At 48.2% G+C, this 26878-nt stretch overlaps 1 protein-coding gene across 4 annotated transcripts in view; it reads left to right on the top strand.

The window, feature by feature from the left end:
* KIDINS220 (kinase D interacting substrate 220) overlaps positions 1 to 26878 on the top strand; it is a 1499978-nt gene that overhangs the window by 1451452 nt on the left and 21648 nt on the right. For all 4 annotated transcript variants that reach the window (XM_069606010.1, XM_069606012.1, XM_069606011.1 and 1 more), the window contains 2 exons: positions 3929 to 4027; positions 4406 to 4639. In XM_069606010.1, the coding sequence (XP_069462111.1) occupies positions 3929 to 4027; positions 4406 to 4639 (333 nt within the window). The remainder of the gene's footprint in view (positions 1 to 3928; positions 4028 to 4405; positions 4640 to 26878) is intronic.

The following is a 26878-nucleotide window of genomic DNA, read 5'->3' on the forward strand; positions in this document are numbered from 1 at the left end:
AGGAGAGTGGACTTGCTGTGCCATTTGGATGGGCGGGTCCTCCACCCGAACCTCAGCAGCCTGAACCTTCATGCTTGGCTACTGAGAGACTGAGATACAAGGAGAGGGACTTGTCGGACAATGTCCCTGATGTGCCCCTTTCAGCGGTGAGGCCCACTACGAAATACATGTATCCCTGCATGTGGTGTACATTTTTGATTTGGTGCTAGTATAGGGACCTGGATCCTTTATCTTGTCCTCTGTCCCTTGTGTTGGATTTTCTGCTTTCCTTGACCCAAACGTGCCTGCAGATTGGAATGTGAAGGGTTATCCCACCACTATTTCTGTGTTCAAGAGGTCCTCTGAACAGGGCTCATTTTTCACAATACCCACTCTTATGCAGTTCTTGCAGTGCTTGTGTAACCAGTTTCCTCCTCATTTTTTGTGGTTCTGGCGTGGGGTTTGAATTTAGTTTTAACATTTCTTATAGGCGCTCTATTTGAGCCCCTCCATTCATGTTCTATTAGATTGCTCACTCTTGAGCATTGTCTGTTTTACCTCCCTCATTTTTTTTACAAAGAGAAGGTGAGATTGAGAGAGAGAGAGACCCTCCTTTCTGCCGAAGGTGTCTTGGATTTCCATCTCTCTCAGAAGATCCATCTCCCTGTGTTTTCATTTGCCTTCCTTCCAAGGCAGATGAATGATTCCATCAACTGTAGCTGATACGGGCCCTTAAATTCAACATTTCTCGTACTAGAGAGGCTAGAAAAGATGCCCAGGTTTTTGTTGGTTATACTGCTGCCTGTGCTGGCAGGGCTATGACCAAACGGACCCTGTCCAGGTGGATCATTCTCTGCATCTCCGGATGCTATGACCTGGCTGGGAAGGATGTGCCTGAGCGTCATTCTGCCAGAGGAGTGCCTGCCACCTCTGTCCTGCAGAGGGGAGTCCCTGTCCTGGACATTTTCTGGTGGTAACGTGGGTGTTTGTGCACACGTTTGCTAAGCATTAATTACTGCTTGGATTCCCTTGCCTGCCAGGGTGCCCGTTTTGGTAGGGCAGTCCTTCAGAGTTTTCTGATTTAGTGGTGTCCTTGCCTCCTCCCTCCTCAAGTTTTACATACTGCTTTGGGAGTCTATCATACATCAGTAATCCGTGACAGGAAATAATCCAATTTGAAGAACAAATTACTTAACTCTTGGTAATGTTCTTTTTGATGGATGTTCCTGCCACGGATTTCTCATTGCCCTCTCTATCTGCCCCTCTTGCGGTAGCTAGTACACCATCGGTTCTACGGGCCGTCAGCTTCAGTGTGCCAGGGAAAAAGGGTGGAACTGGGTGAACTGCGCGTTGAGCCGCTATATATACTGACCCAGCATCATATCCGGTGTTGGACGCATTTAGGCATCGGACATAACCGATGTAGAACCACAGGGCGCCCCATGTTGGCTGAAATATTTCTGATGAACAGCTGTGCTGGGATAGGGATTTCATAGATAAGAAATCTGTGGTAGGAACATCCGTCAGAAAGAACATTGCAGGGAGGCAAGTAATTTGTTCTTCCCTTAGTATGCAGAGATTCTTGATCACTTTAGTTCTTCTAGGGCAGTTACCCATTTCCTGGGGCCATGTTAGGGGTGATTTATGGGAGAGGTGGGGTGAGACTTTATTTTTGTTTTGGCTGCATTCAATTTTTATTTATTTATTTTATTTTTATTTATTGCATTTGTAGTATGCCCAAACCCTTAGGTATCACAGCTTAGTTTTACAGGTATACTTAGTCTTGGTTTTATATATCAATATAATTTTACAGTAATGCAGTCTAGCTACATAAGACGGTATACTTTACATAGTAGCATAGTTTATGGAGTGTATTATTGGAGTTTTAGGTTGTTAGCCATCATACATTTACTTACTTGTGTGAGGCAGTTGCTCAGAGTGTTGCTGGACATTGTGAACATATTTATAACCTGTTTTGTTTTGTGACCACTAAAGGCACTCTACTTGCCATGTCTTTATTTTATTCGGATTTGTACAGCACTACACACCAGTGTTTAGTTGCCTCTGAGTCTTCGGTGGGGAGCAGGAGTTGGAGGGAGGCCTTAATAGAATGACATTGGAGCAATCCATTCAATTTTACGTTGGTTTTTACAGCAGGGGCTGGAAGGATCTGCAGTGCCTCGCATTCTGCAAGATGTAGAATGGGTGGTTTGGAAGCCTTAAAAAGTATGGTTCCATGTAGTTCAAAACTTGATTGGCATGGTGTAGTCTGTTTTAGGAATTTGTCTGTTAGAAGGCACGACCAAGCTGAACAAACAGCCATATGTGGGAGCCTGCCTATTATGCAGAGTGGCAACAATAGGTTTTCAAGTATCTTTGGAATTTAATGAAATATACCTGTGTTTGAAGATAATTTACTCCAAATCTCATGCATGTTGCTGGGTGAATTTTAACTGGGTTCAGATTATGGTTGGAATAATCTGGAGAGGTATTGTGGAATCGAACTAGGAGAGGATTTATCAGGCCTTGCAAATTCTTAATAGTGCCACAAGACCCGCAGAGCGAATCCCTTAGTTTATATACTCGACCTAAGAGAAATGCACTTGCCCCATGGAGACGGGTGGCAAAGTATTTAACAGTACTAGCTATAAAATGGTGCATGGCACCATAAGCACACTCATATTTGATACAACAATAATAATAATAATAATAATAATAATAATAATTTGGCATTTATATAGCGCTACAAACCCTTAGGTATCTGAGCGCTGCTTATTATTACCCACGGTGTGTGGTGCTCATTTATCGACCTCGGAAGGATGAAACGCTGAGTTTGGCGCTGCCGGGATTCGAACCTGCGTTCGCAGGCTCTGCACTGATGTCAAAGCGAGCGCTCTACTCGCTGTGCCACTTGACAATGCTTCCACCCAAAGGCCAGCCATGCAAAGTTAAACTCATTGGCCATTTACTGTGAAAAATGTGTTTGCAGTAAATGTCCAATACAAGTTTCAAACATCCCCATACTTGCCAGCAAGATCGAGTAGGATGCAAATCGTATTTTCCCTTCATAAAATCTTGTTGCCAAAGCTAGTGGGCTAGTAGACTGCGAGCCCTGTTTATGTACACTTTTCTTCATTGGGAGCCACTGTTAAGACTTCAGAATTTGTGTCATGTAGCAAGCTTAATGAAGGAGATCGGCTGCTCTGTCTTTACATTTCTTTTTCATAGTTTGAGTAGAGGTTTTTCTGGTATGATGATATAAAATGGTAATTTAGCAGAGACAAGAGTGATTCAGTGGGTGTTGAGACGGAGGACTCCATCGAGCATTCTTTACAACTGAATTCACGTACGCGGATAACGAGAGATTGCTGTTGAACACCCTATACAGGTTAGGGAAAGAGACGCCCGAAACATCGAGCAAAGTCAAGGTTTTAATGGTCGAGCAGCAAATGCGTTTCTCACTGTAAAGCCCTTTCTCAGGGCAAGGTTGTAAGCAGTAGTATCCAACATTATCACACCAAAAGCAAGCCAAAGTGTACAGACTTTTACCTACAGTCCTCTGCGGTGTGGGGGAGGGAGAGTGAAAAGACTCCAAACAAAAGAGTTAAAGAGAATGCATCAAAAGAGGTGAAAGACTACTTAGTACAAACATCAAAATAAAGGAAAGGAGGACCACACAGACATGTGGATTAAAGCACAAGAAGGTAGTGCTAGGTAGTTTGAGTAATGGTATAACATGAGGTAGTAGCCAAACTGGATATAGACCAAGTGAAAAAAACAGACTCCCAAAAGGTTGACGACCATGGATAGGATGTGTCCTATATGAATTGTCTCTTTATGTCTTTTCTAGTCATGTTTCCATTAATGTTCAGTCTTCCAGTGGTTGGAACTTTCTTTGGAATATTGATTTCTGCACAGGTTTTTATTGTACACGTTTGGTTTCATTTAGGCAAATATAAATGGCCGTGTCTTGGTTCAATGCAACACTGATGAATTGAAGAAGGAGTTGACTATGAATTTTGGAGACTGGCATCTTTTCAAAAGTGCGGTAAGATAAATGATTCTTTTAATGCTTATTAGGTGGCATGCATCATTCCATTTTACAAAGAAAAATAATTCTAACCTGTGTTCTGTACAAATATGTTGGCTGTGGGTATGGCTCCATCTTTTTATGTTTGTTTACCAGTTGATTATGAATAAGGGAAAGGTTTTCTGATCAGACATAATAAGCAAGCACTCGGATGAACCTGTTTTTCACTAGAAAGAAATGCGTATTAAACTCCTGGAACTTTAAGACCCATCAGTAAATATTACTTCTGTATGTAGATTTTGAATTTAATGATAAACACATTTCCTACTGCTTTTCCAAGCACCCTTTTATTAATAATGCAGGTATTTCACCCATGTTCCTTTGGTTCCGGTTTAGCTGCTAGAGATGAGAAATATGGAGTGTCAGGTGCTTCCTGAAGAACCCAGAGCTGCATTGGATCACACCAGAACTAATTTACCTCACACTGAAGCTGTTCGTCGCCCAGCCCCAAGCAACGAATTACCCCACACTGACCTTTCTGGTCAAGCCTATGATCTCAGCTTTAGCTTCGAAGATTTGAACGCCATTGGCCTTGAGGAGGCACCTCGCCACAGCAACATAAGTTGGCAGGTGGGTCAATATGCTTGATGGTACCTGTATGAGGTTTAATTACAAGTGCAAGAAAACAAAAGTGCTATTCTAGACTCCTTTATCAGCAAGGCATTTCTGTGCTTGTTCCAGAAAGACAAAATCACGTATTGCTATGTCTTACCTTTACCTCTTTTAAACTTGGTTTATGTATTTGCTTCTGAACCAGTGTTCTTCGGCCTTTAGCCTTTAGAGGATGCATTGTGAAATTTAAATAACTTGTCATGTGTTACCTAACATTTGTCCCAGGACTCGGTTGACACCTCAGTTATTAGTTTTGCTGGGGTAGTTGTTTGTTTTAAATTTCTTCCCCTTTCCTGGTTAAAGAAATGGAGTCCCCCATATGTATACTATAACAACTATAATACTAAGTAGATGACTATAATGCCACAGCTCAAACAATGTAAATGTGTTACCCAATAGGACTGAAGCACCCATGTGGGGGGAGGGGCTGTATGTGGTGTAACGTGGTGGTAGATTTTTAAGTGAGGTGGTTAATAAGGGTCAATTGGTGTGGACGGGCAAGGGTTACATCGGCTTATGTACCTCTTGTCTGGGAATTAAGTAGTTGTGTGCCTTTCTCCTGGGAGAGAATTAGGGTGGTTGGATGTTGAAAAGATTATATTTACTTTAGGATGCAGGCGAAGACTGAAATGAGTTCTGTAGCGAATGATGTAATCTCAGTCTGTAGTCCCCTTCCCCCTCATGTGACCCTTCTGCGACCCCCACTCTAATAAGATTCCATAGTGTTAAATGGAATGACGGGAGAGTAGTATGTGCAAGGGAGTGCCTGAGCGGACTGTGTGACAGTGCATGTGTCCTGCCTATCATATTTTTAAATGCAGAATGCTCCTGTGCAACATGCGCCCGTCCCAACCTCTTCCCCGGGGACAACATCACATAGGTAAGGAGGAAAGGGAACTCTGGGCTAGGCATACAAAATGGTGAGTACATTCAACTTTCTTCCTGGTTGAGAAATGGGTAACAGGAACAATCTGACTTAGTTTATATTTTTAGTTCTTGTTGCAATCAATTAGTCTCTGATCGCCAACATTGTCGATTGCCTAGACCCATATTGTCCTCCTTCACCACAATACTCTTGTACTTTTCAGAATTGTGTAAGGTGTTGCTCTATTGTGACTCTTATCACTCACAATATTCTCATAATATACCAGTCTAATTTTTGTCATTGTTAGCTCTCGCCCTGACTCAAAAAGAGTGTACCAGCTCAATAAGCATGCAATACATCTATGGGAACAGTCTCCTCGGAGAGAAGTGCATAATGTCCCCAGCAATCAGTCAAAGAGTTGCACACTAGTGTACTTGGCAGCTAAGCTCCACGTATCTGGTGGCACACGCTCCTTGCATAGCCAATTGACCAACAAGCTTGTATCACACAACTCATCTGCAAAGGTAGCACCCCCAAAACAATTTTTATATTTTCACGCACCCACCCTCTGTATCGGCTCAGAATTCCCCCACAACAAATCTCTCAAACATGGCTTCTTCAACATCTGACCAATGACTAACCCGGATAGACGCACAGACCGCAACTCACAGTACTGCGCACGTTACCCAACCCCATCTACATTTTGGTGAAATGCGTTAAATAAAACTCATTTATTTGTTTCTTTCAAATGTGCCGAAAACCACAGGCATCAGGACACACAGAGACACAAGATACGAACATAGCGAAGGACACATCTCAGGGGGTTCTATTGAAAAAGCAATCTTCAGCTAAACAGCAAAGTCTTCAGGGATTTTCGAAAAGTGAAGAGATTAGATTCCTGTCGCAACTCTAGAGGAAGGGAATTCCAGACATGAGCTGCCTTGACTGGAAAGGATCTGTGTAAACCATTTGCCTGCTTGAATGTGGGGCAACATAAGAAGGCAGAATTGCTTGAGCGCAGAGTCCTTCTTGGATCATAGATGACCAATCTTTCCTTCAGATTTTTAGGGGCTTTGTACCATTGTGGCTGCCTTAAATTGGATTTGAGCTGTTACCAGGAGCCAGTGTATATCTTTCCTCATGGTGGAGGCGTGGTCTCCCCGAGAGACCCTTCATCTAATGTGTATAGCATCATTTTGAGCATGCCCCTGTGACTCCTAGGTAGCAAATCCCGCTGATTGTCCCAAGGTCAACTTGTAGGTGATCAAATTTTGCGCTTGAACGCTTAAGGGCTCGGGCCACAGTAGGGCACCTGAAGAGCCGGTGCCAATACCCGCATTCAGCCTGGTGGTCACATACTACCTCCTACTCTATGCCGACGGCCACTTACTTGATGCTCCAAAAGCTATTATCGTTGGCACCAATGTCCCCTGCTCCTTCAGAGCAGGTTCTGCAGAACACTATTAAAGAGTCTTAGTATTTTAGCCATGGCAGGCATTTTTAATCTAGAAGATTCTGAGACACATCTGAAAGTGAGAAGGACGACGAAGACATGTCGTACAGTTTACAAATGGATCTCGGTCACAGGTAGTTAGTGCTTACAGAGGAATTGATTTTAGACTACCAGTCTGTGGAGTCATTACTGCAGCTGCATAGCAACTCTTGTGTTGCAAGCAAACTAGACATATCACCATACTCATAAGTTGCAATGACACCAATTCCTGTTCTAGACCCATAGTAACCTGTGCAGTGGATACCCTGTGCTTAACCGCTTCTTCTGATGAAGTTCAAACTCGCACTATCACAGAGAGCATGAAGTCAAACATTCCTAAGTTGCTCTTACTACCCTTTCTAATGGACTTCTTCCTCCCACAGATTTCTCCTTTTTTGATATCTATCTCCCAGCACAGCTACTCATCAGAAACATTTCTGCTGCCAAGGGGGTGCAGCGTGGCTCTCAGTCAGCTCTGCACGACGCCACTACGCGATGCACCGGGCGTGACGTCCGGATTGGTATATATAGAGGCGCTGCACCCTGTGACCTTAATTCCTTTTTTCCCACACACTCTGCTGCTTGTTTTAGGAACAAATCCAGCAAAGTTGTCAGGATTAAAGCCCTGCGTCCACTGTGGGTGTCAAATGTCTGTTTTGGACGTGGACCGCATTTGCCTTTACTATCATGCCTGGAGCTCCCTCCCCTCTGACCTTTGAAAAACGGATTTTTATTCTTTATTTCGTATGAAGCTCAAAACCCACCTTTTTCTCCATCATGCCACTGCTCACTGCAACAAACATCTGTGCCCAGATACAGTCTGTCTGGCTTTCCTCGTACATGAGGAAATATGCGGGTTTCAAATCAAATCAAACACGCAGAACTGCATGTTGTATCAATCTATCGCACCCTTTTTCTGGCAAAAGGGGGCACAGAACGAACACCCTGCTCAGAACAAGGCAATGATTGGTATTAAACCTATTTTCTTGTGCCAAAAAAGGATGGAATGTTAGGTAAGAATTGGTGCAGTCCAACTGGTGTGGGACTACACAAGAATTCTCTCCTGATATTAGGTAACCCACCTTTTAATATATGCCTGTACTACACACGATGGTAGTGTGACTGAGCATTCAGGCATACCTTAAGAGGGGTAAGGTGAGCTGTAGAGCTGTACAAAGAAATCAGTAAACACAGGTATCGAAGTAAACACTTACACACTTAAAGTTATAATATACATATTTATTTAAACATATATACAAAGATATTTAAAGCATTCTTTAAAAAGCAAAAACTAATGGGTGGTCATGGAGGACTCCCATTGTGTGAGCGTTTGTGCCATTGCTGTAAATTAAGTGAGGAAACTTTGAAGCACCTTATTGTTGACTGCTCAGTTCTAACTATGTATCGTGAAGAGATTTTGAAGACATAATTTACTATTCGCCCGCTTTTATCTTGTTAAGGTCTATGGTTGAATATATTAAATAATCCAAATTATAGGCTTTTAATCAGTGTAATGAATCTTATGAAACTACTTTTTTCGGTGTATGAAATATTTTTGCTGTAGCTATGTATCTGTGTGTAAAGTTTAATGTCTAAACTAATTCACACAATAAATAAATAAGATTAATCCCAAGTTAGGATTCAATTCATAAAGAAAACAATAAAGCAGGTGAGTAATTCTTTCATGTTATAATTTTCCAGCACCATGGGTGATGTCATTTGAGGTCAATAATAACACTTATTTTGTATCACCTTTGCAGTATTAAGTTATAAGGGAGGGAAAGGTTATGGGTAGATCAGAACATACTGGTATTCTACAAAAACAGTTTGATTCTCCCAAAGGGATGTAGGCAGTCTTTTATCCCAGCAATAATAGTGTTCAACAATTAAAACCTTTAAGGGAAAAAGCACTGCTAACGCCAATAGGTTCAGAAGGGGTCCTTTAGGGAGCCAAGACAACCAAAGTCAATGGGCAAGTTCAAAGTTCTGATGCTCTCTCCTTACACAATGTTCTTAAATAGTCAGTAGTTCAAATAGAAAATCACAGCATCTCAAGAGGAGTTACCTTGAAGAAGCACAAGCTGAAAGGCAAGTGAGTTGAGGTCAACACAGAATAGGGTAAAATAGCACTCTCCATTGTAGGAAGCACCATAAATGGCAAAAGATTGATGTTCCCCAAGCCCTACAGTACCTTTGAACTGAAAGATTTGTTACAGTTGGATGCCTTTTGGTTGCAGTGGAGCAGTCCCTTGTTCCTGGTCCTTGGTCGTGGTGACGAAAGGGAGGACGTCTGGGAGGACGAGAGGGACTCAGCAGCAATGTATTCTCCTTGATTCAGCGTCTTTGTGGTTTTGGCGTCTTTTTCTCAGCGCCAAATAAGAATGAACAGCTCCGGTTAGAAGTTAATTGATCCCTCAGTCCTGGACTCTGCTGAGGGGACTCTGGATGAAGATTTCCTGCTTCTATAGGGCCTTCTGAATGCCCAAAAAGTTTTGGCCGGATTCGCACTTGGGAAAACAATGCACTCGGAGACGGTCAGGGGTACCTGGGTATTGAGATTCTGCAGCCTTGGAAAGTCGCAGCAAGTCAGGGGTTTTGACAAAATGGAGTTTGCCTTGAGGCTAGTTGATCCCACCAGCCTAGGGGAGGAAGTTGCCTGTACCGGGCTTCCCAGTCGAAATGAAAACGGGTTCAGCACAGCTGCAGGGCTTCACCGGGCACTTCGCGGTCCAGGTGGGTGCTGCTGGCATCTCTTTTCGTCTTCTTCGTCCTCTAGTGGTCGGCTCTGCCTCTAGTCCCAAAAACCTTGCCTTTTAAAGCAAGTTCCCGTTCATTCGCAGTGCTAGGCTGTCAATCCTCCAGGACAGCCAGCTAGCCAATCAGAATTGGTTTCACTCAGGCCCACCTAGAGACAAAGGGCAGGCACGGTTCGGGACCCTTCCTCACTGCCTGCCTTTCCAGACACACTGGAGCCTGTGTGGGCTTCAGGGCTAAAGCCCGCCAAAGGCAAAACACACAAAGGACTCAAACCCAATTCAAACCGAGTAAAAGCCCAGGAGAAACTAACTGAGAAGAAATAGCAAAAAAGGAAGATGGGGTGCTGTACTGCAGCTGAGGTATCAGCCTGCAGATATATGGCACAATGTAGTAACAATGAAACCACTGCCACCAGCTATTTAAGTGAGTTAGTGTAGCAGAATGTTACATGAGGTGTGTGTTAAAGGAGTTACTAAGTAACCCCCCAGCACTCGACATAGGGTGGTGTGTGCTGGACCCACAAAGGAAAAGGTTAGTAAGACAGGGGTCTTCTTACTGTTCTTGGGAAAAGCAGATTCCTATGGAGTTTAGCAGACTCCATTAAACAGTAAGAAACACAAAAATCCTAGTAAAAAAACATGTGAGGTCTAAGGTTAAAGGGAATTGGCACATGCATGAAATTGTCCCTATTACAGAAGTCTGAGACCTATCCTAGATCTGCAGCTTCTGGACTTATGCATACACAAGGACAATTTCAGGATTCTGGACCTGAACGATTGGATGATTTCCCTGGATTGCAAGAATGCTTACTTCCATGTGGCCTCCCACAAGAAGCACATAAAGTACCTGAGATTCAAGGTGGGTTACTACCAGTTCAAGGTCATACTGTTTAGTCTTTCTTGGGCATCCAGGGTTTTCACCAAGTTGCTGTGGTGGGGGCTCACGTCAGTTGCTTTTTCCTTTCTGGACAACTGGCTCATCGGAGCCCACTCCCCAGAACTGATGTTGGCACACCTGTACCAGACGTACAGCTTGGGCTTCTGCCCGAGGACAAACATCTGCAAGATGGTTCAAGTCTTCCAAACAGAGGAAAACGTTCCCTTAAACCTCACCTCACTTTTCTGTGCTTGCTGGACCTAATGGCTTTCTGCCTCCTTGTGGTGCTAGAGGCTCACGTATGAGGTTGCTAAAATGGCTTATGAGTTCATAATGGTCTCAGTTTAAGGGACAGTTATCAGACCTTCAGGTCTCGGTGAGAGTTTCTGGAGGCTTGCAATGGTGGTCCCTGAGAGACAACTTTCTGAGAGGGGTGTTGTTTTGGCAACCTTGGCCCCAATTTACTCTAGTCATGGATGTGTGCCTGAAAGGTTAGGGTGCTCCCCTCCAAGACCTTACAGTGACCAGCAGAGACCCGGGAGCACATGAATTACATGGAGGTGAGCGATCAGGCTGGCCTCCCGCCTTGAGAGACCAAACAGTCGAGAGGGAGAGTAGTAGGGGGAGATGCAGGAGAATGAATGAAGTTAATGAGAGTAGGCAGGATCCGGTCAAAGAGAAAGATGTTGGGTTGTGGACCCTAAACCAAGATTGTGCCAATGTGATAGACATTAACGAAGGAACGTGAAAATGAGAAGCCGCTCAAGTGGATTGGTGCCACCATTAATGGTAGAGGATGTGGAAGGAGAGAGAGTGGAGATGAGATGGGGGGGTCCATAGATCTGGAGAGGGGACAGAGAAGAGGATATCAGTGAAAACCTCTCTGGAGGAAACGCTGACGTAGGTGTCTGAGATGGGAAGTCCAGAGTCTGCACTCAAGATGTCTTTTTTGTGCTTTTTTTCTATCGGACTTCGTGAGAGAGGGGGGATAGGAGATAATCTAGCAGTTAGAGAAAATAAGAGAGATTGGGGAGAGTCAAAGGGCAACAGAGGTTAGTCGAGGATGAAAGAAGAGTGGCTGCACAGCACAGTTCTAGCTAAATTCACTAGGTGGCCTAGTGGAAGTGGTTGCAAGGCATAAATGCAGTCCAGAAAGGAAGAGAATGTCAAGAGATAAGAGGTGCGCAGATGTAAAAGTAGACCTAACCTAAAATCTAATTTTTCTTTTCTTTTTAAGGAGGTTCAGATGCAGTGATAGATGTAGATTAGTAGAGGCAAAGAGTGCAGAGAGCAAATGCAGAGTATACATTTTCAGTAGGATTGTGGAGGTGGCAATGTAAGAGTTCAGCCATCACTCAGTTCTAGTGATGCAGAGAGCATAGATGTCCAAGGATCAAGTCTGGTGGCCGAGGCATGAATAGTGGGCGGGCCGGCCCTCCAGGCCTTTCTCGGCCCGGGCAGGCACAAACAAGGGCCTTAGGAGTGGGCCTTGGGAAGGGGCCAGCGTTCCCTGCTGGTGACCCTGATTGGCCCTGATCTACTGGGCCAGGACATTCACAAAGGCCCTCAGTGCTCATATGGGGCCACCATTTTGAGTAGGCAAGAAGGCAAGATCGAGCCGAGGATAACAGTCACAGGTGTCCAAACAAGCAGTGGCAGTCACTCGTTTTGCTATTGCTGCTATTTAAAGGTGTTTTTCAATAAGTGTTGATTCTTTTCATGCCCAGATTCCACCGTGTGTGAGTCCACCCAGTTGCCAGCCCAAATGGGCTTACCTGCAGGTGACTGTTGGTATGCATCAACAAAAAGGTGCCTTGTGGTGTGAGATAAGAATCCAGGCATGCTGCTTCCTCTTTGCTGCTTAGATGGGCCTTATTGTGCCTGATGCCGGGAAGGAGTGAGGAAGGAAATCCTCCCTCCTTGTTTGACTTGTCAGGATGCTCGTTTTGGCATAGCAGTGCTTCAGAGTTTTCTGGTTTAGGTGGTGTCCTTGTTACCATCCTCCTCCAGGTCTTTGTACTGCTTTGGGAGTCTCTCATAGATGAGGAATCCCTGGGCGTGAGGTGTCCATTAGAAGAACAAACTACTTACCTCTCACTAATGTTCTTTCTAATGGACGTTCCTCCCACTGATTATTCATCGCTCTCCCTACCTGCCCCTCTTGGGTAGCTAGTACACCTTAGTTCTGAAGTCCGTCAGCGTCAGAGCGCTCGGGGGGGAAAAAGGGTGGAAGTGTGGTCAAGGGGCGCAGCACCTCTAAATATACCATGTCTGATGCTTCGAGGCGTCAGAGCCGACACGTAGCCAAACTACATCCTCTGGCAGCAGAAAAAGGTTCAGAAGAGCAGCTTACGCTGGGAGATAGAGAGGAATCCGTGGGATGAACTTCCATCAGAAAGAATATTACTGAGAGGTTAGAAATCTGTTTGTCAGGTAGTCCAAAATGTCTGATTTATCTCTTCTACTGGGATGTGCCTTTTTGACCTGGATTGGTCGGTATTCACAACCAGAACAGTTTACTTGTTGTCCCCTGGGTTGTTCACAGTCTTAGCCTAGTGTAGGCTCCAAGGATGTTCTGCTCTGTTAGCTTTCTCTGTTATTTTCCCCGCCATGTAGGGTAATCGGTTTCTCAGTCCTGGGTGGGCTTCGCGTCTGCTCAGCTCCTGTGGGTATTGCTTTTCTCTCCCCCTCGTGGGGTATTTGTATTGTCATCCTGGCGTGGTTTCCAGGCCTGTTCAGCCCTGCTTGGTTTGTCTCTTCTCTCGCCCCATTCTGGTGTATTTGAGTCATTAACCCCATATGGGCTATGGGCTTGCTCAGCCCTGTTTGTGCAGTTGCTTCTGTCTCTCCCTCTTGGGGTTTTAAGCTTCTCAGCCCTGCATGGACTTCATGCTTCCTTAGCCCAGCTTGGTCTGTTGCTTCCATCACCCTCTCCTGGGGTATTCGGTTGTTTGCCCTGTGTAATTTGTTTATTCATTTTTGTAATTTGTTTATTATTTGTATCGCGCACCTACAAATAACTGGGTGCTGGAGAACTTAATATGTTACAGACAAGGCATAAATACATAATACACTAGAATATTATATACATAATATACATGTAAGTGAGTGAGGGTCGACCTGGGTTACATTGGTCTATCCATCAGGTGAGTACAGATAGGCTGAAAGAGCAGTGGAATACTAAGCAATACTAAGAAAACAAAGCGGTATTGATGAATGATAGTTTGGACTAATCATTTAGTGGTACTGTTATTTAACCAAAGTTTGACGCTGGATTTGAAGGCCTTGAATGACGGTTCTACTCTTATGGTAGGGAGTTCCAAAGGTTGGCAGCTTGAACAGGGAAGCTGGCACTGCCTGCAGTTTTGAGGTTGAATCTGGGGACTGTCAGGAGGTGAGTGTGGGAAGATCTAGTAGGTCGGGCCGGTTGGTGGAGGGTCAATTTGTCAGAAAGGTATTTAGGTGCAGTGTTGGAGACGCATTTGTGGGTGATAGCCAGGGTGCGGACTAAGATTCTGTCCCGCACTGGGAGCCAATTGGATTTTTGTCTGTGGCTGGAGATGTGGTTGGATCTGGGAATATTTAGAGCGGATCTTAAGGATTTGTTTTGTAGTACTTGAAGTCTGTTGAGATTCAATCGGAAGTTCCTACGAAGAGCGTGTTGCGATAGTCTAATTTGGAGAGTGCTAGGGCTCTTGCTAATGTCATGCACCTGGTGGGAGATAGGTAGGACTTACAGGCATTGATAAGCTTGTTAGTGTAGGCTGTTGAAGAGGCGATGGCGCTCACTTGTTTTCTTTAGTGACAAGGTGGAATCGACTCCTAGCATTTATTTTTTTTTTTACTTTTATTTTTGCTGACAGAGGCATACAGCAAACACACACATCATAGCAATAAAAACAAATTTGGTACATATACAGATGAATACCAGAGCATATAGGCAGCAGTAAAACAACAGCTGAATAACAACATATCGTGGAGCATCAAGTTACCAGACAGTTGATGAAGAAACTAGGAGGACTCATCGGCCGAAGAGTTGTCATTTAAGCTAATTAGATAGCTGTTGAATGCGGACCATATGTTTTGAGGACGAGAACGTACAGAGAGCATACCCAGAAATTCCTCCTCGCAGTTTCGGGACCACGTGAGTAAGTTCAACCATTTCTGGGATGTAGGGGGAGTAGGGCTCTTCCAGCTTTGTAATACACATTTTTGGCAACTATACAGCCCACATTCAGGAATTTGACAGTGTCCCTGGCCCCCCCATGCCGCCACACCCCAAACAGAACCCCCATTGGATCGGGCTCAACAACAGTATCAGTGATGTCAGATAGTGTCTCTATGACTCTACCCCAGAATGTGGCCAGTTCCGGGCAGTTCCAAAACATGTGCAGATGATCAGCACCCTCCGCACCGCAGCGGGAGCAGAGTCGAGGATCAGAGCTAGCAAACCTCGAGATTCTGCATGGTGTGTAATACAGCCTGTTGAGCAATTTATATTGTATGGTGCGGTAGCGGAAGTTCAGGGAAACCCTGCTAGTGTGAGAGCACATCTTCTCCCATTGTTGATCGGTGAGTTCCAGCTCCAGCTCGGAGGACCAGCCATCACGAGCCCTGGATGGAAGGGGAGAAACAGCGGTCAAGAGGAGTTTGTATAACGAAGAAACCACCCCGCAGGCGCCACCCGAATTGGCGATGTAGGCAATCCCAGGAGAATCCTGGGGCTCAATGGGGAAGACAGGCCATGCATTTCGAAAGGCAGCGCGGAGTCTGCAGTACTGCAGAAGCTCCAGAACGGAACCCGAGTGACCCGGTCTCCACGTCTGCGGTGTTATAAACAGTCCCTCTGGATAGAAGTCAGTGAGGGCACGGTATCCCAGGGCCTCCCACTGTCGCGCCAGGGCGATGTCATGTGTGGGTTCCAGCCCTGGAAAGTTCCAGGCGGGGAGCCATTTGTAGTACGGACATTGTTCATCACAAGTTTTAAACATCTGGCCACAAGCCTGCACCGTGGTGTCATGATGCTACCCCCGGGCATCCGGATTGAGTCCATCATCCATGGGAGCAGGCATCCAGATACTCATTAAAACCCCAACAGCCATAGGCGCCAGGCTCATAGACTTTACCTACCTTATGCAGACCATGCTGCAAATGAGTCCAAGCCACCGTGAGGCCTGGATGGGACTATTTTATTACAGGGACTATTTCTTTACTCGGGTGTGGTTCTGGGGAACTTCTTACATGGGACTACTTTGCATGCTATTGAAACCACGCCCGAACAGCAGCTCATGCTTCGTGTTATTCTGCATCCAGCAGCGTAACGCTCACCGTGTCTGGAAGTCAGCATCCAGTCTTCTGCCACGCCAGCCTCGAATCCGGAGCTCCTAGACAAAAGGAAAAGAAAGGAGAAGAGGTTAGATCACGGACATTATTTGATTCCTTACCCGAATCCGGACCAAGCACATCTCCGAGCCTGGAAAGGACATTATTTCAGCACGCGTCGCTTCGCCAGCAGCAGCGCCGCGTTATACTCACCAGTCCACCGCATCTTTCAACTCGGCGCTGCCTCCATCATTTTCTTCGTCGAAACCCAGCACCTGGGGGGAAAACAAAAGGAATAACAAGGTGATCTGAGAAAACCGACAAAGATAATCTCTTTGCCACCATAGGCTTACCTGCTTTACCACCGGAGGTATTATCCTTTAATTTGCTGCATCTTTCTATGCCGCACCTATAAAGGGAGAGAAAACAGCAAGTTAAACTCATGCAACTTTTACCGGACAGTGTTTGGTAATACAGACTCTTACCTGAACGCCATCAGCTGCCTCCATGCAATATTCTTTTGGACCCAGCTGCAACCTAACGAGGGAATGGAACAAGAGTGAACATCGGACATATTGAACTCTTTGAACTTTATAGACACTGGAGTCAATATTCCTCCGGAACTCCTCCAGTACCTTCAAACCAGTGAAGTAACTGGTATCTACGCGCCCCTGCATGCCATGCAGGATGGAGAGCTCATCATTTAAAAACATAAGGTGAGGTTACCAAGAGGGGATATCGGAGGTGATTAGTGGGGAGAACGAGAACAGTTGGGGGGGCCATCACTAAAGTCCACGGGTGGCTAAATTCCTTTCTCCACTTGCAGGAGAATACTTCTACGAGTCCAGCAGACAAGATTAGGCGGGCCAGTCTAGACGGTCATCTCTTCACTACGCATCACGTTGGTGGAGACCGCAGCTGTCTGGGTCCGATCAACGCCCCTGTGGGAACCATGTGAGCGTAACACGTGGTCTAGACAGGGTCAATGGGCGAGTCTGGCTCATACTGCTGGTTTAGAATCAAGGACATTACATTAGTGCCTGCCGCTGCCAGAGCCTCCACCTTGACGTGAGGACGGGGCGGGGGCCCGGGGTACCAATATGATGCGAACTGTGCTTGTGAAGCAGTCCAATACCGCAGCAAGTCCAGGGCTGTAAATCCCCCTCTATCATAGGGTAGCGACATGTCGGACCACTTTTTACGCACCGCGCCAGAGTGCCATAGGAATTGGGCAAATAATGTATGCAGGTTCCTGAAGTATCTCTTACCCGGCCAGACGGGAACATTACCAAATATATACAGCAACTTGGGGAGTAAGATAATTTTTACCAACGAAAGTCTCCCGGCCAATGATAGTGGAAGGGTATGCCAGCGTGCAATCTTGGCCTCGGCCTGCTCTGCGACAGCCCGGTAGTTGTCTGCCATCAGCGAGTCTTTGGACAGAGACACCTGGACTCCCAAGTACTTGATCCCGTTCGGGGACCAGCAGAGCTGGTACTCGGTGGTGGGTTGTATCGTAGAGTTAGTAAGGGGGAAAATTTCAGATTTAGTATAGTTTATAGTGAACCCAGAGTATGTACCTATACGAGTGATGTCGCGCAGGATTGGGTCCAGCTGCACACCGGGGTCTCTCACAAAGAGTAATACATCGTCCGCATAGAGCGAGATAATCTCACGGGAGTCTTTCAGCCGCACCCCTTTGTGCGCGTGCCGCTCCCTGAGGTAGTCGGCCATTGGCTCTATTGCCAAGGCGAACAGGATCGGGGAAAACGGGCATCCCTGGCGAGTTCCTCTAAAGAGAGGGAACAGACCGGATGTTTGGGAGTTAACTCGCACCCTGGCCACCGGGGAAGTGTACAGCAACTTAATATATGCTATCATATTAGGCCCTATACCCATAGTTTCCAAGACCAGCCAAGTATATTTCCAGGACACCATGTCGAATGTATTTTGGGCATCCAGCGTGACCGCAACCGCACTCACACCCTGGTCAATGCGCGACATGACATTAAGTAGCCTTCTAATGTTGTGGGACGTTGATCTGCCAGGTACGAACCCTGATTGGTCATCATGGACCATGTACGACATGACCGGGAGGGAAGCGGCTGGCAATCACTTTGGCGAAGATTTTGGTGTCCAAATTCATTAGCGAGAGGGGCCTATACGATCCACACTCGTGAGCGGTTTTACCGGGTTTGAGCAAGACCGTGACGACGGCCTCACGCAATGTTGGGGGAAGGGTGCCCAGCCGGAGTGACTCGTTCCAGACTTCTAGTAGTTTGGGGGCCAAAATGGCCACGTGTTCCTGATAGAACTCAGCAGTCATCCCATCAGGACCAGGTCCCTTACCTTTGGGAAATTTGGATATAGCCTCGACTATTTCATCCAGCTGGATGGGGGAATCCAACTGGTCCCTGGTTGCGGAGGAGACAATAGTCGTGGGGATCCGCTCGAGTAGGTCTCGCATCTGGGACTCACTGTGCTCGGGGTGTTGGGAGTACAGATCTGAGTAGAAGTTCGTGAAGACTTCCAAAATATGTTGGTCAGACCACCGTTGCGACCCCATGCTATCCTTGACGCAAGTGATCTGCGCTTGGCCCCACTCACCCCTAGCCAATGCAGCCAGCGTCTTGCCGGCCTGTCCCCCTCTCCATATTTACGAGCCGCCTGTGGTCTACTGAAGTACTGAACCTCCCTGGTGGCCTGTTCATTAAATATTTGTAGCTCCTCACTGATCCGGGAGAGGGTGGCAGGATCAACAGATGTGGGATGAGCACTCTCAAGGATGTGCAATTTGGCCTCTGAGCGGGCAAGAGCAGCCCTGATGGCTTTGAGTACTCACGCCTCCCTAGATATGGACATTCCCCTTATAAAGACTTTGAAAGCCTCCCACCGGACTCCCACGGAAGTGGACTGGAGTGTATTAACCTCAAAATAGGACTGGATGTCAGACAAAATATCAGCCTTAAATACTATGTCCTGTAAGGCCACGGACTTGAAACGCCATGTGTTAATGGTAGGGGTGGGCACTCCTAATTCTAGGGATAACCGGACCGGTGAGTGATCCGACAGGGTACATGCCAATATTTGAATCTCCATCACCCTCCCCAGCAAAGTACCAGACAGGACGAACATGTCAATTCTGGAGGAGCTGTCATGAACAGAGGAATAATGCGTATATTCACGCGTCTGCGGGTGCATCGCCCGCATGCGTCTCGAATGTCAAGGGTACTGCTATGCGCCAGGAGCCTGCGCGCCGCATTGGAGAGGGGTGTGGGGGCTGTGCCTGTTCTATCCAGTGTGGAGTCTAATATGAAGTTCATGTCCCCCCCCAAATGATCTGCACCCCCACATATCCCAACAATATGGAAGCCACCAAGTCAATAAAGTCGGGAGAGTCCACATTAGGGCCATAGGTATTAACCAGGAAGTATTCCCTGTTGGCAATTGCGCAATGTAAGATAACATACCTTCCCTGTGGATCAATGTAGCTCTTATGGAGAACAAACTTGAGCGACTTATGGATCATTGTCAGTACCCCTCTGGCACGGGTCGAGTAAGCAGTAGAATATCTGTGGGGACCCCACGATGGTGCCATGCACCTAGTCAGCGGGCCCTTAGAGTGTGTTTCCTGCAATAGCAATATCCTACAGCCATGCCTGTTGGCGTGGGCCATGATTTTGCGCGCCTTGGTGTAGTTACTTAAACCCCGGACATTCCAGGACATCACTGTTGTGAAACTTATACGATGAATGTAGAAGGCCCTCACAGGTGTGCCCTGATGTCGTGTATTTTGCCAAACTGCCCCTGTCATTTACAGTACCGTTACCCCCATCCCCAACCATACCACCCACCACCCTCACTGCCCACCCCCAACGTGCAGTGGAACCCCCCCCCCCGGATGCATGGGCTAACAACTAACCTGACCCTCACTAGTAAGTAGAGGTCGGAGGGCAAAATCCAACGGGGATGTGCCCTTAACAGGGGACCAACTAGTAGTAACATCCAACCAAACATAAGCATTGCAATCGCAGTGAGGTGCGCTGTTGCCGTGTGGACGGCTACTTAAACATTGTGTAGGACAGCATAGGCTGCCGGAAACAGGTTCCTGCGGAATACAGAGTCTTTGTAGGGCCCCAAAACCAGTAGGCCAATGGTAGCAAGGTGCGGACGAAGAGGCATCCAACACTAGAGGCCAGCCCCACCCCCCAAAAAGGGGAAGGAGAGCAATGACCCCAGCGCCCGAGCCGAACTGCGGCCCGGAAGTATGTTGAGGGGGCCTGGACCGCATGGTTAATGACAGAGTATTGCCATCAACCCATGTGCTATGGAGGATTATCAGACAGGTGGAGCCATACCAGGCTAAGTCACATCTGGTTAGTCAACGTTGGCACGGTCAGGGGCCGGATTATGAAGTGGTATGTGTGCTTCAATTAATTTTACCGCTTCGTCCGGGACAGTGAAAAAGTACAGTTTGTTGTTGTGGGTAATTTTGAGGTGTGCTGGAAACAGTATGGCGTACGGGACGTTATGTTCTCTCAGCAGTTTCTTAACCCCGAGAAACTGGCGCTGCTCCGGTTGCACCGCAACCGAAAAGTCTGTGAAAATCTGAACGTTGTGTGACTCAAGCTGTAGGTCTCCCTTTTCCCGGGCCAGTTGGAGGATAAGGTCTCTGTCCCGGTAATTAAGAACCCTGGCGATGATGGGCCTCGGGATATCCCCCGGCTTGGGACACAGAGACAGGGCTCTGTGTGCACGTTCAACAGTGAAGTACGGCGAGAGAGCAGGATTACCCAGTAGGTCCCTGAGCAGAGCCTCAACGGCGTCTTCCATGCGCCCCTTAAGAGCGTTCTCGGGGACCCCAATTATGCGTAGGTTATTCCTATGAGAGCGCGATTCGAAGTCGTCGCACTTAGCTTTAACACTCTTCATGTCACGCGACAAGGAGGCGACGGTATTCTGCAGTACATGGATCTCGTCTTTATTCGTGGATATCCTACTTTCGGCATCAGTAATTCTGGTGCCTGCCTGGTCCACTCGGGTTTTAAGGGAAGCAACATTGGCGTTAATGTCATCTAATTTCTCGTGGAAGGAAGCAAAATTCTTGGCCATGGACTCCATAAGTGTTATCAGATCAGGGGTTCTCGGCTCCGAGGGAGTATCACTTTCCAGGTCTTCCTGCAAGGACGATGTATGCCCCATCTCGGCCCGCGGGACCGATTTGGAAAATTTATCCATGGCTCCCCTCCCAGTGGCCCCCTTGGCTTTATTTGGCATTGTGGGTAGGGACTCGGAGAGGGCGGAGGGCACCGGGGCCAAGAATGGAGGAGGAAGAACAGCCAAGGGATTTAAATGATAGAGCACAACGGAGGCCGCACCAGTGGGCACCCGGAGATCAGATTCCGTAAGGGAGGACTTGCAGATGCAGCATTTAGAGGAAGGCGAACAGCCTAAGGATCAAAGCAATGGCGGACGTCAATCACTGCACCCACAGCGGCGGCATGGGCAGATTGTAGCAACAGTGGAGTCAGGTAGGCGGCAGCCACTATAGGAAGCATGAGTCCATGTAGAAGCCAGTAGGAGGATGCAACCAGCCCCAAGGAGCGAGTGGGGTCCTGACGAGGAACCAAGCGGTTGTAGTATAGCGGTGCACCTCCAGTACGTTCACAGAATACTGAGTAGATTCAGTTTGCCAGATGTTCCCAGTGGGGTGGGGGGAAGATACTGGGCTAATCCCACACCAGCCCAAAAGAAGCCGCAGCTTCAGGAGACCTGCTCAAGATGTAGGAGCCCAGTGCGGGCCAGGGTTCAAGCCGTGGGAGATGGTGCAGCAGTCTGTGTCCAGGGACCCCAGGGCCCTCATAGGGTCAAGCAGTGTCGATGCGGCGCCCCACCTCAGGGTAGAATGAGGGGGTCAGGCCTCGGGGGCAGCCAGACAGGAAGATGGGGGCCAGCCAGGTGGACCAACAGTGTTGCAGCGCGGCGCACCTCCAGACCCCCACTCCTCACCTCTATCTCAATGTCCTCAGCCCAGGAGCATGGGCTGCGTGATTCCAGGGCAACCCGGCAGCAGCCCAGCCGCCTCCCGTCGTACTAATATGAGCGCTCCAGCGCTGAATGCAGATGGAGAAGTGGGGGCCTCCCCAGCCCAGGGGAGTGGGCCACGTGCGTTTTAAGGCCAACCAGGCTCCGGCCTGGCCACTGCACCCGCAATGGGCGCTCCGGCGCTGGCCGCAGGGGGAGAGGCGGGGAGTGCGCTCCAGCGCCGATCACCAGAGGGATTCCCCTCAGCTTAGGCCGCGTGTTCTAAGAGCAGCCGGGCTCAGCCCAGCCGTCGGGCTGACAATGTATGCTCCGGCGCCGACTGCAGGGCGAGAAGTGTAAGTTGCGCTCCGGTGCAGGCCCCCGTGAGGTCCCCCCTCAGCCCAGCAGAGCAGGCCGCGTGTTGTGAGGGCGGCCAGGCTCCTGCCCAGCCACCATATGTGTGATGGGTGCCACGGCGCCAATATCCAGGAGAGAAACGGGAGGTGTGCTCCAGCGCTGGCCTCCGCGAGGCTCCCTCCGCCCAGGAGAGCGAGTCGCGTGCCGAAAGGGCAGCCGGGCTCCAGCCCAGCCGCCGTGTCAGGAGGAGCGCTCCAGCGCCGATTGCAGGAGGAGAGGTGGGGGCACGCACCAGCGCAGCCCCCCGCCCGATGGCGCACTCCGGGGGAGCCGCAGCGTCCGATGTCAAGGACCCGCCTCAGGTGTTGGGATGTGTCCGAGCAGCTGTATCCCCCGGGGGGGACCGGCACGCAGGCACTGCGCACCGCGGTCGCCGCGGCTGGAGGAGGGCAGGGAGGAGGAGGCGGGAGCCGGACGCCCGCCGAGGCCCGACACACCAACAGTCCACTGGCTGAAGGGTCCCGTTTATAGGCTTCCCGGGGCCGATTCGGGCCGGAATTGCAGCAAAGTGGGCCGGAGGGAAGCGAGGAAAACAGGAACCGCAGATGATGGTGGATTTTCGGCCGGTGCCACACGGAGCTAGGAGACTAAGCAGCCATCTTGGGCTGCTCAGCAGCGCCACCTCCCACTCCTAGCAATTTTATTTCTTTTGCCACTTTCATTGTATTTCCATCAATGATGAAGGATGAGTACTGTGGGTCAAGTTTATTGAGTCAGGCTTGGGTACCTACAATCAGGAGCTCTGTTTTTTCATCATTGAGGCAGAGGCTGTGTGTCGCCATCCATGCCTGTATTTCCAAGTAGATGTTGTGAATTAGTTTGGTATCATTGGCGTAGTGTCCTGACAGTGTGCTGAGAACCTGGGTGTCATCAGCATAATTTGTGTAGGTGACACTCAGGTTGTCAAGTCGGTCGAATAGGAGCTTTGTAAAGATGTTGTATAACATTGGAGATATACAAGATCCTTGGGGAACCCCGCAGAGGATAGGGATTGGATCTGCGGATGCAGAGGGCGAGAATACTCTGGTGGTGCGATTGGCAGAGAAAGATTTAATCCAGGATGATGTGTTTGTGGAGAAGGCTGCAGCAGAGGTTAGGTGATCAGTGAGGATCTGGTGATCGACCAGGTCAAATGCAGCGGAGAGGTCTAGCAAGAGGAGCATGGCCAATTTGCCTTTGTGTCTTGTCTCATCCATCTGTATTTTCAAGTCCAGGAGGGCGGTCTCAGTGCCATGCTTGGGCCGAAAACCTGATTGTCGTAGTCCAAGTAGGTTATTGTCATCTAGGTGTTTCTAGATTTGCAGGTAGGCAACTCTATCCAGGATTTTTAAGACGAAAGGGGGGACGGTAGTGATTGGTCTGTAATTCATTGGTATGTTTGGGTCGAGATTTGTTTTTTTTTAGGAGCGGCATGAGCCAGGCCTCCTTGAGGTTTTTGGGGACGAGATTATTGTTAAGAGACATTTATCATTGTGGCGATGAATGGGGAAAGTTCCTTGGCACTACGGGCCTGCTCAGCCCAGTTTGGTCCGTTACTTTTCACACAACCTTGCCTTGCGGGGCATTCGTATTCACAGGCCAGCGTGGGCTTGGTTGCGTCCTCCAGCTGCTCCTAGGATGCTGCTGCATACCTTTTCTACAGCGGTGCTGCTGTGTAGTGGAGGCGGTCTCTCTGGCCCATGCAGATCTCTGTACTTGTTGATGCTCTGTTTCTCCTTCCTCTGGGCTTTGCCATCGGTGGGACAAGATGCTGGTACGTCCCGTTTTCTGCTTCCTTCCTCTGTGGTTCCCAACTCATTGGGGTTTCTGCTTTCATTGAAGCTGCAGTGCTCTGCGGGTTGCCTTGAGTCTCCTCCCACCACGCCGACTGCATGGCTCTCAGGTTTTCCCCTGTGAGAGTATGACTCCCTCCGCCGCACATCTGCACATGCTGACGTTTCTCTCTCTATGGCTGATTCACCCCACCTCATTTGGCATCGGCTGTATTTAGGTTCTTCCCTGGAATGGAAGGGGAGATTCAATTTACTGATGCTTGGCGGTTATTTCTCCCCACGCCTATTGTCTTTTTATGATCCTCACTCCTCCCAAACTAGACCCGCTGCGATAGTGGGACTGGTTATATCCCTTTTTCTTAGAACTCTCAGCAATCACATACGAGCAATTACAATTATTCTATGAGGGCCTTGGTAGGGAGTTGGGGGCATTTCGGGGCAAGGTGTGACTAGGTGTCCCTATGCCCAGGGAGAGTTTCATATTTAAAGACCTCTTCAAATTGACAGTGTCCCACATAGGGACTTGCCCCTGCCATACGACTGGTGCATGGTGGTGAAAAGCAGGGGATCTACCATGCGTTGCCACCTTGACCAGCATGCACATTTCACCCCCTTTCTCTGAGCTTCCTCCAGGTTTGGAAATAATTTTTTCCCAGGTTTGTTGCTCTTGATGGGGTTTGGTGGGGAGGATGGCAACCCAGCCAAATCCCATGGACATTCCCATTTTCCTGAGTATTTACCTGTTGAGCAACCCACCTTTTTTCTTATCATCTGGGTTTGAGGTTCCTTTGTTGGCTTTGTGCAAACTATTCATCAATCAGAGGCAGGTCACCTCCTAGTAGGACTTCATCCAGCAGTCCTGCCATAACCGTCACTTCCCACTTTGAATTATTGCGTTAATGTTTTGAAATGGAGCCAAACCTTCTGATAAACCTACTGATCCCCATGGACACATGTTACTTGGACACTTTTTTCTGGTAGTTGCTCTTGATAGACGAGCGGTCTAGACTAGTGGGCTGTCTGCTTTCAGATTGGGACTCACAGCAACCTAAGAAGTGACCTGCTGCTGGAGCAAGACCGCCTCTCTGCCAACAACTGCAATACGCCAGACATCACCATGTTGGAAAACCGATTCAGTTGTGTGCCAGCCTCCCACGTGTTTGGGAGCATAAGAAAGGACTCATCTTGTCCCTGAGCCTCTGGATTGGGACTCACAGCACCCATATAGCCAGGTCAGCAGTGTTTTTCACTGTTGGACTGAGTGGAGCATGTTCCATGAGCTGTTGAAGACATTTGAACCAGCAAGACCCGACGTTGATGCCCTTTGCTCTCTCCTGAGCTTCGCACAGTGCCAAGAAGTCTGGTTTGGTTCTGCCAAACCACCAAGAACTACACATAAGATACTATTGAGTGCTTACATGCCCCCTTGGTCCATATTTGGGCCCTAGAGGCTGGTTTGGTCATTTTGAACCCTTTTTGCTCCCATGATTCATTACACCGTGTGTTGCATCTATCTTTTTAAAAAAAAATATTTTTATTTTATTTTATAAAATCAAACAAACACACTACAACTGTTTCAAAACATAGAAAGCATCATATTCCAACACATTTTCAAACTCCCCAACTCCCCCTCCCCCCTTAAACTAGAGCCGGTTCTCACATGTCGTTTACGGGAACATCATTGGGTGGCACAATACTTAGGCAGCCATCATCCGGGTCCTCTGTTTCGTTGTCACCCTGGTGAGGGTTTGCCAACGAGGCCACCAATTGCCGCCAGGCCAGCAAGGGCCCTACTTCCTCCTCGCCCCCCCCTAGTGACCGCTTCAAACCAGACTACGGATTCCGCTTCCGCCCACCTCAAGAGGTCTGTCAACCATAACTCCACCCTAGGTCTGTGGGCCGCCTTCCAGCCCATGGCAATCCTGCGTTTGGCCAAGACATAAGCCAGGTCCTTTATCTTGCTTATGTGTTTCAAATGCCGTGGTCTAGGGAAAAGCCCAAGCATGCCATGACCAGGCCGATTCCACATCCAGCACCACCCCCCCGCCGGCCAGTTTCGTCTTGACCTCGTCCCAAAATCTTTGCACCTCCGGGCAAGCCCAGAACATGTTTAGCAATCCCGCATTCACCTCTCCACACCTGGGGCATTGCTGCATAGCTGATCCCCCAAACTTTGCAATCTTCCCGGGGGTTAAATAAGCCCTGTGGGTAACATACAGTTGAAGCTGTTGGAATCTCGCGTTCCGGGACACCTTTTTGTGGTACCTCTGAGCCTGTTTCCACTGCCCATCCGTCAGGGGTCCTCCCACCTCCTCCTCCCAATCTTGTCTCAATTGGAGCAACTCCTTCCCTGCCCTTACTCGCAGGAGCTCATATATCCTCGATATTTCGTGCCCGCCCTCCGATACATCATACATGGTTTCCAGGGAGGCGTCTGGGTCTTCCGCTAGCACTGTCTCAGGCAATCTTTCTCTAGTCTTTTTCACAAGCCTAGTGTAGGTTATATATTGGCCACCATGTACTCCAGTCTCTTCCTGCAACCTCTGAAAGTCCACTGCCTCCCCTTCCTGCCATATGTCCCTGAGGGTGGCTAGGCCTACCTGTTCCCAGTATCTGCGGACCGATTGAAGTAGTTGGGAGTCACTCCCGCACAGCGCCGCCAAAGGGGCCTG

The sequence above is a fragment of the Ambystoma mexicanum genome, chromosome 4p (assembly GCF_040938575.1).
Source record: "Ambystoma mexicanum isolate Mex_15411 chromosome 4p, UKY_AmexF1_1, whole genome shotgun sequence".
Lineage (NCBI taxonomy): Eukaryota > Metazoa > Chordata > Amphibia > Caudata > Ambystomatidae > Ambystoma > Ambystoma mexicanum.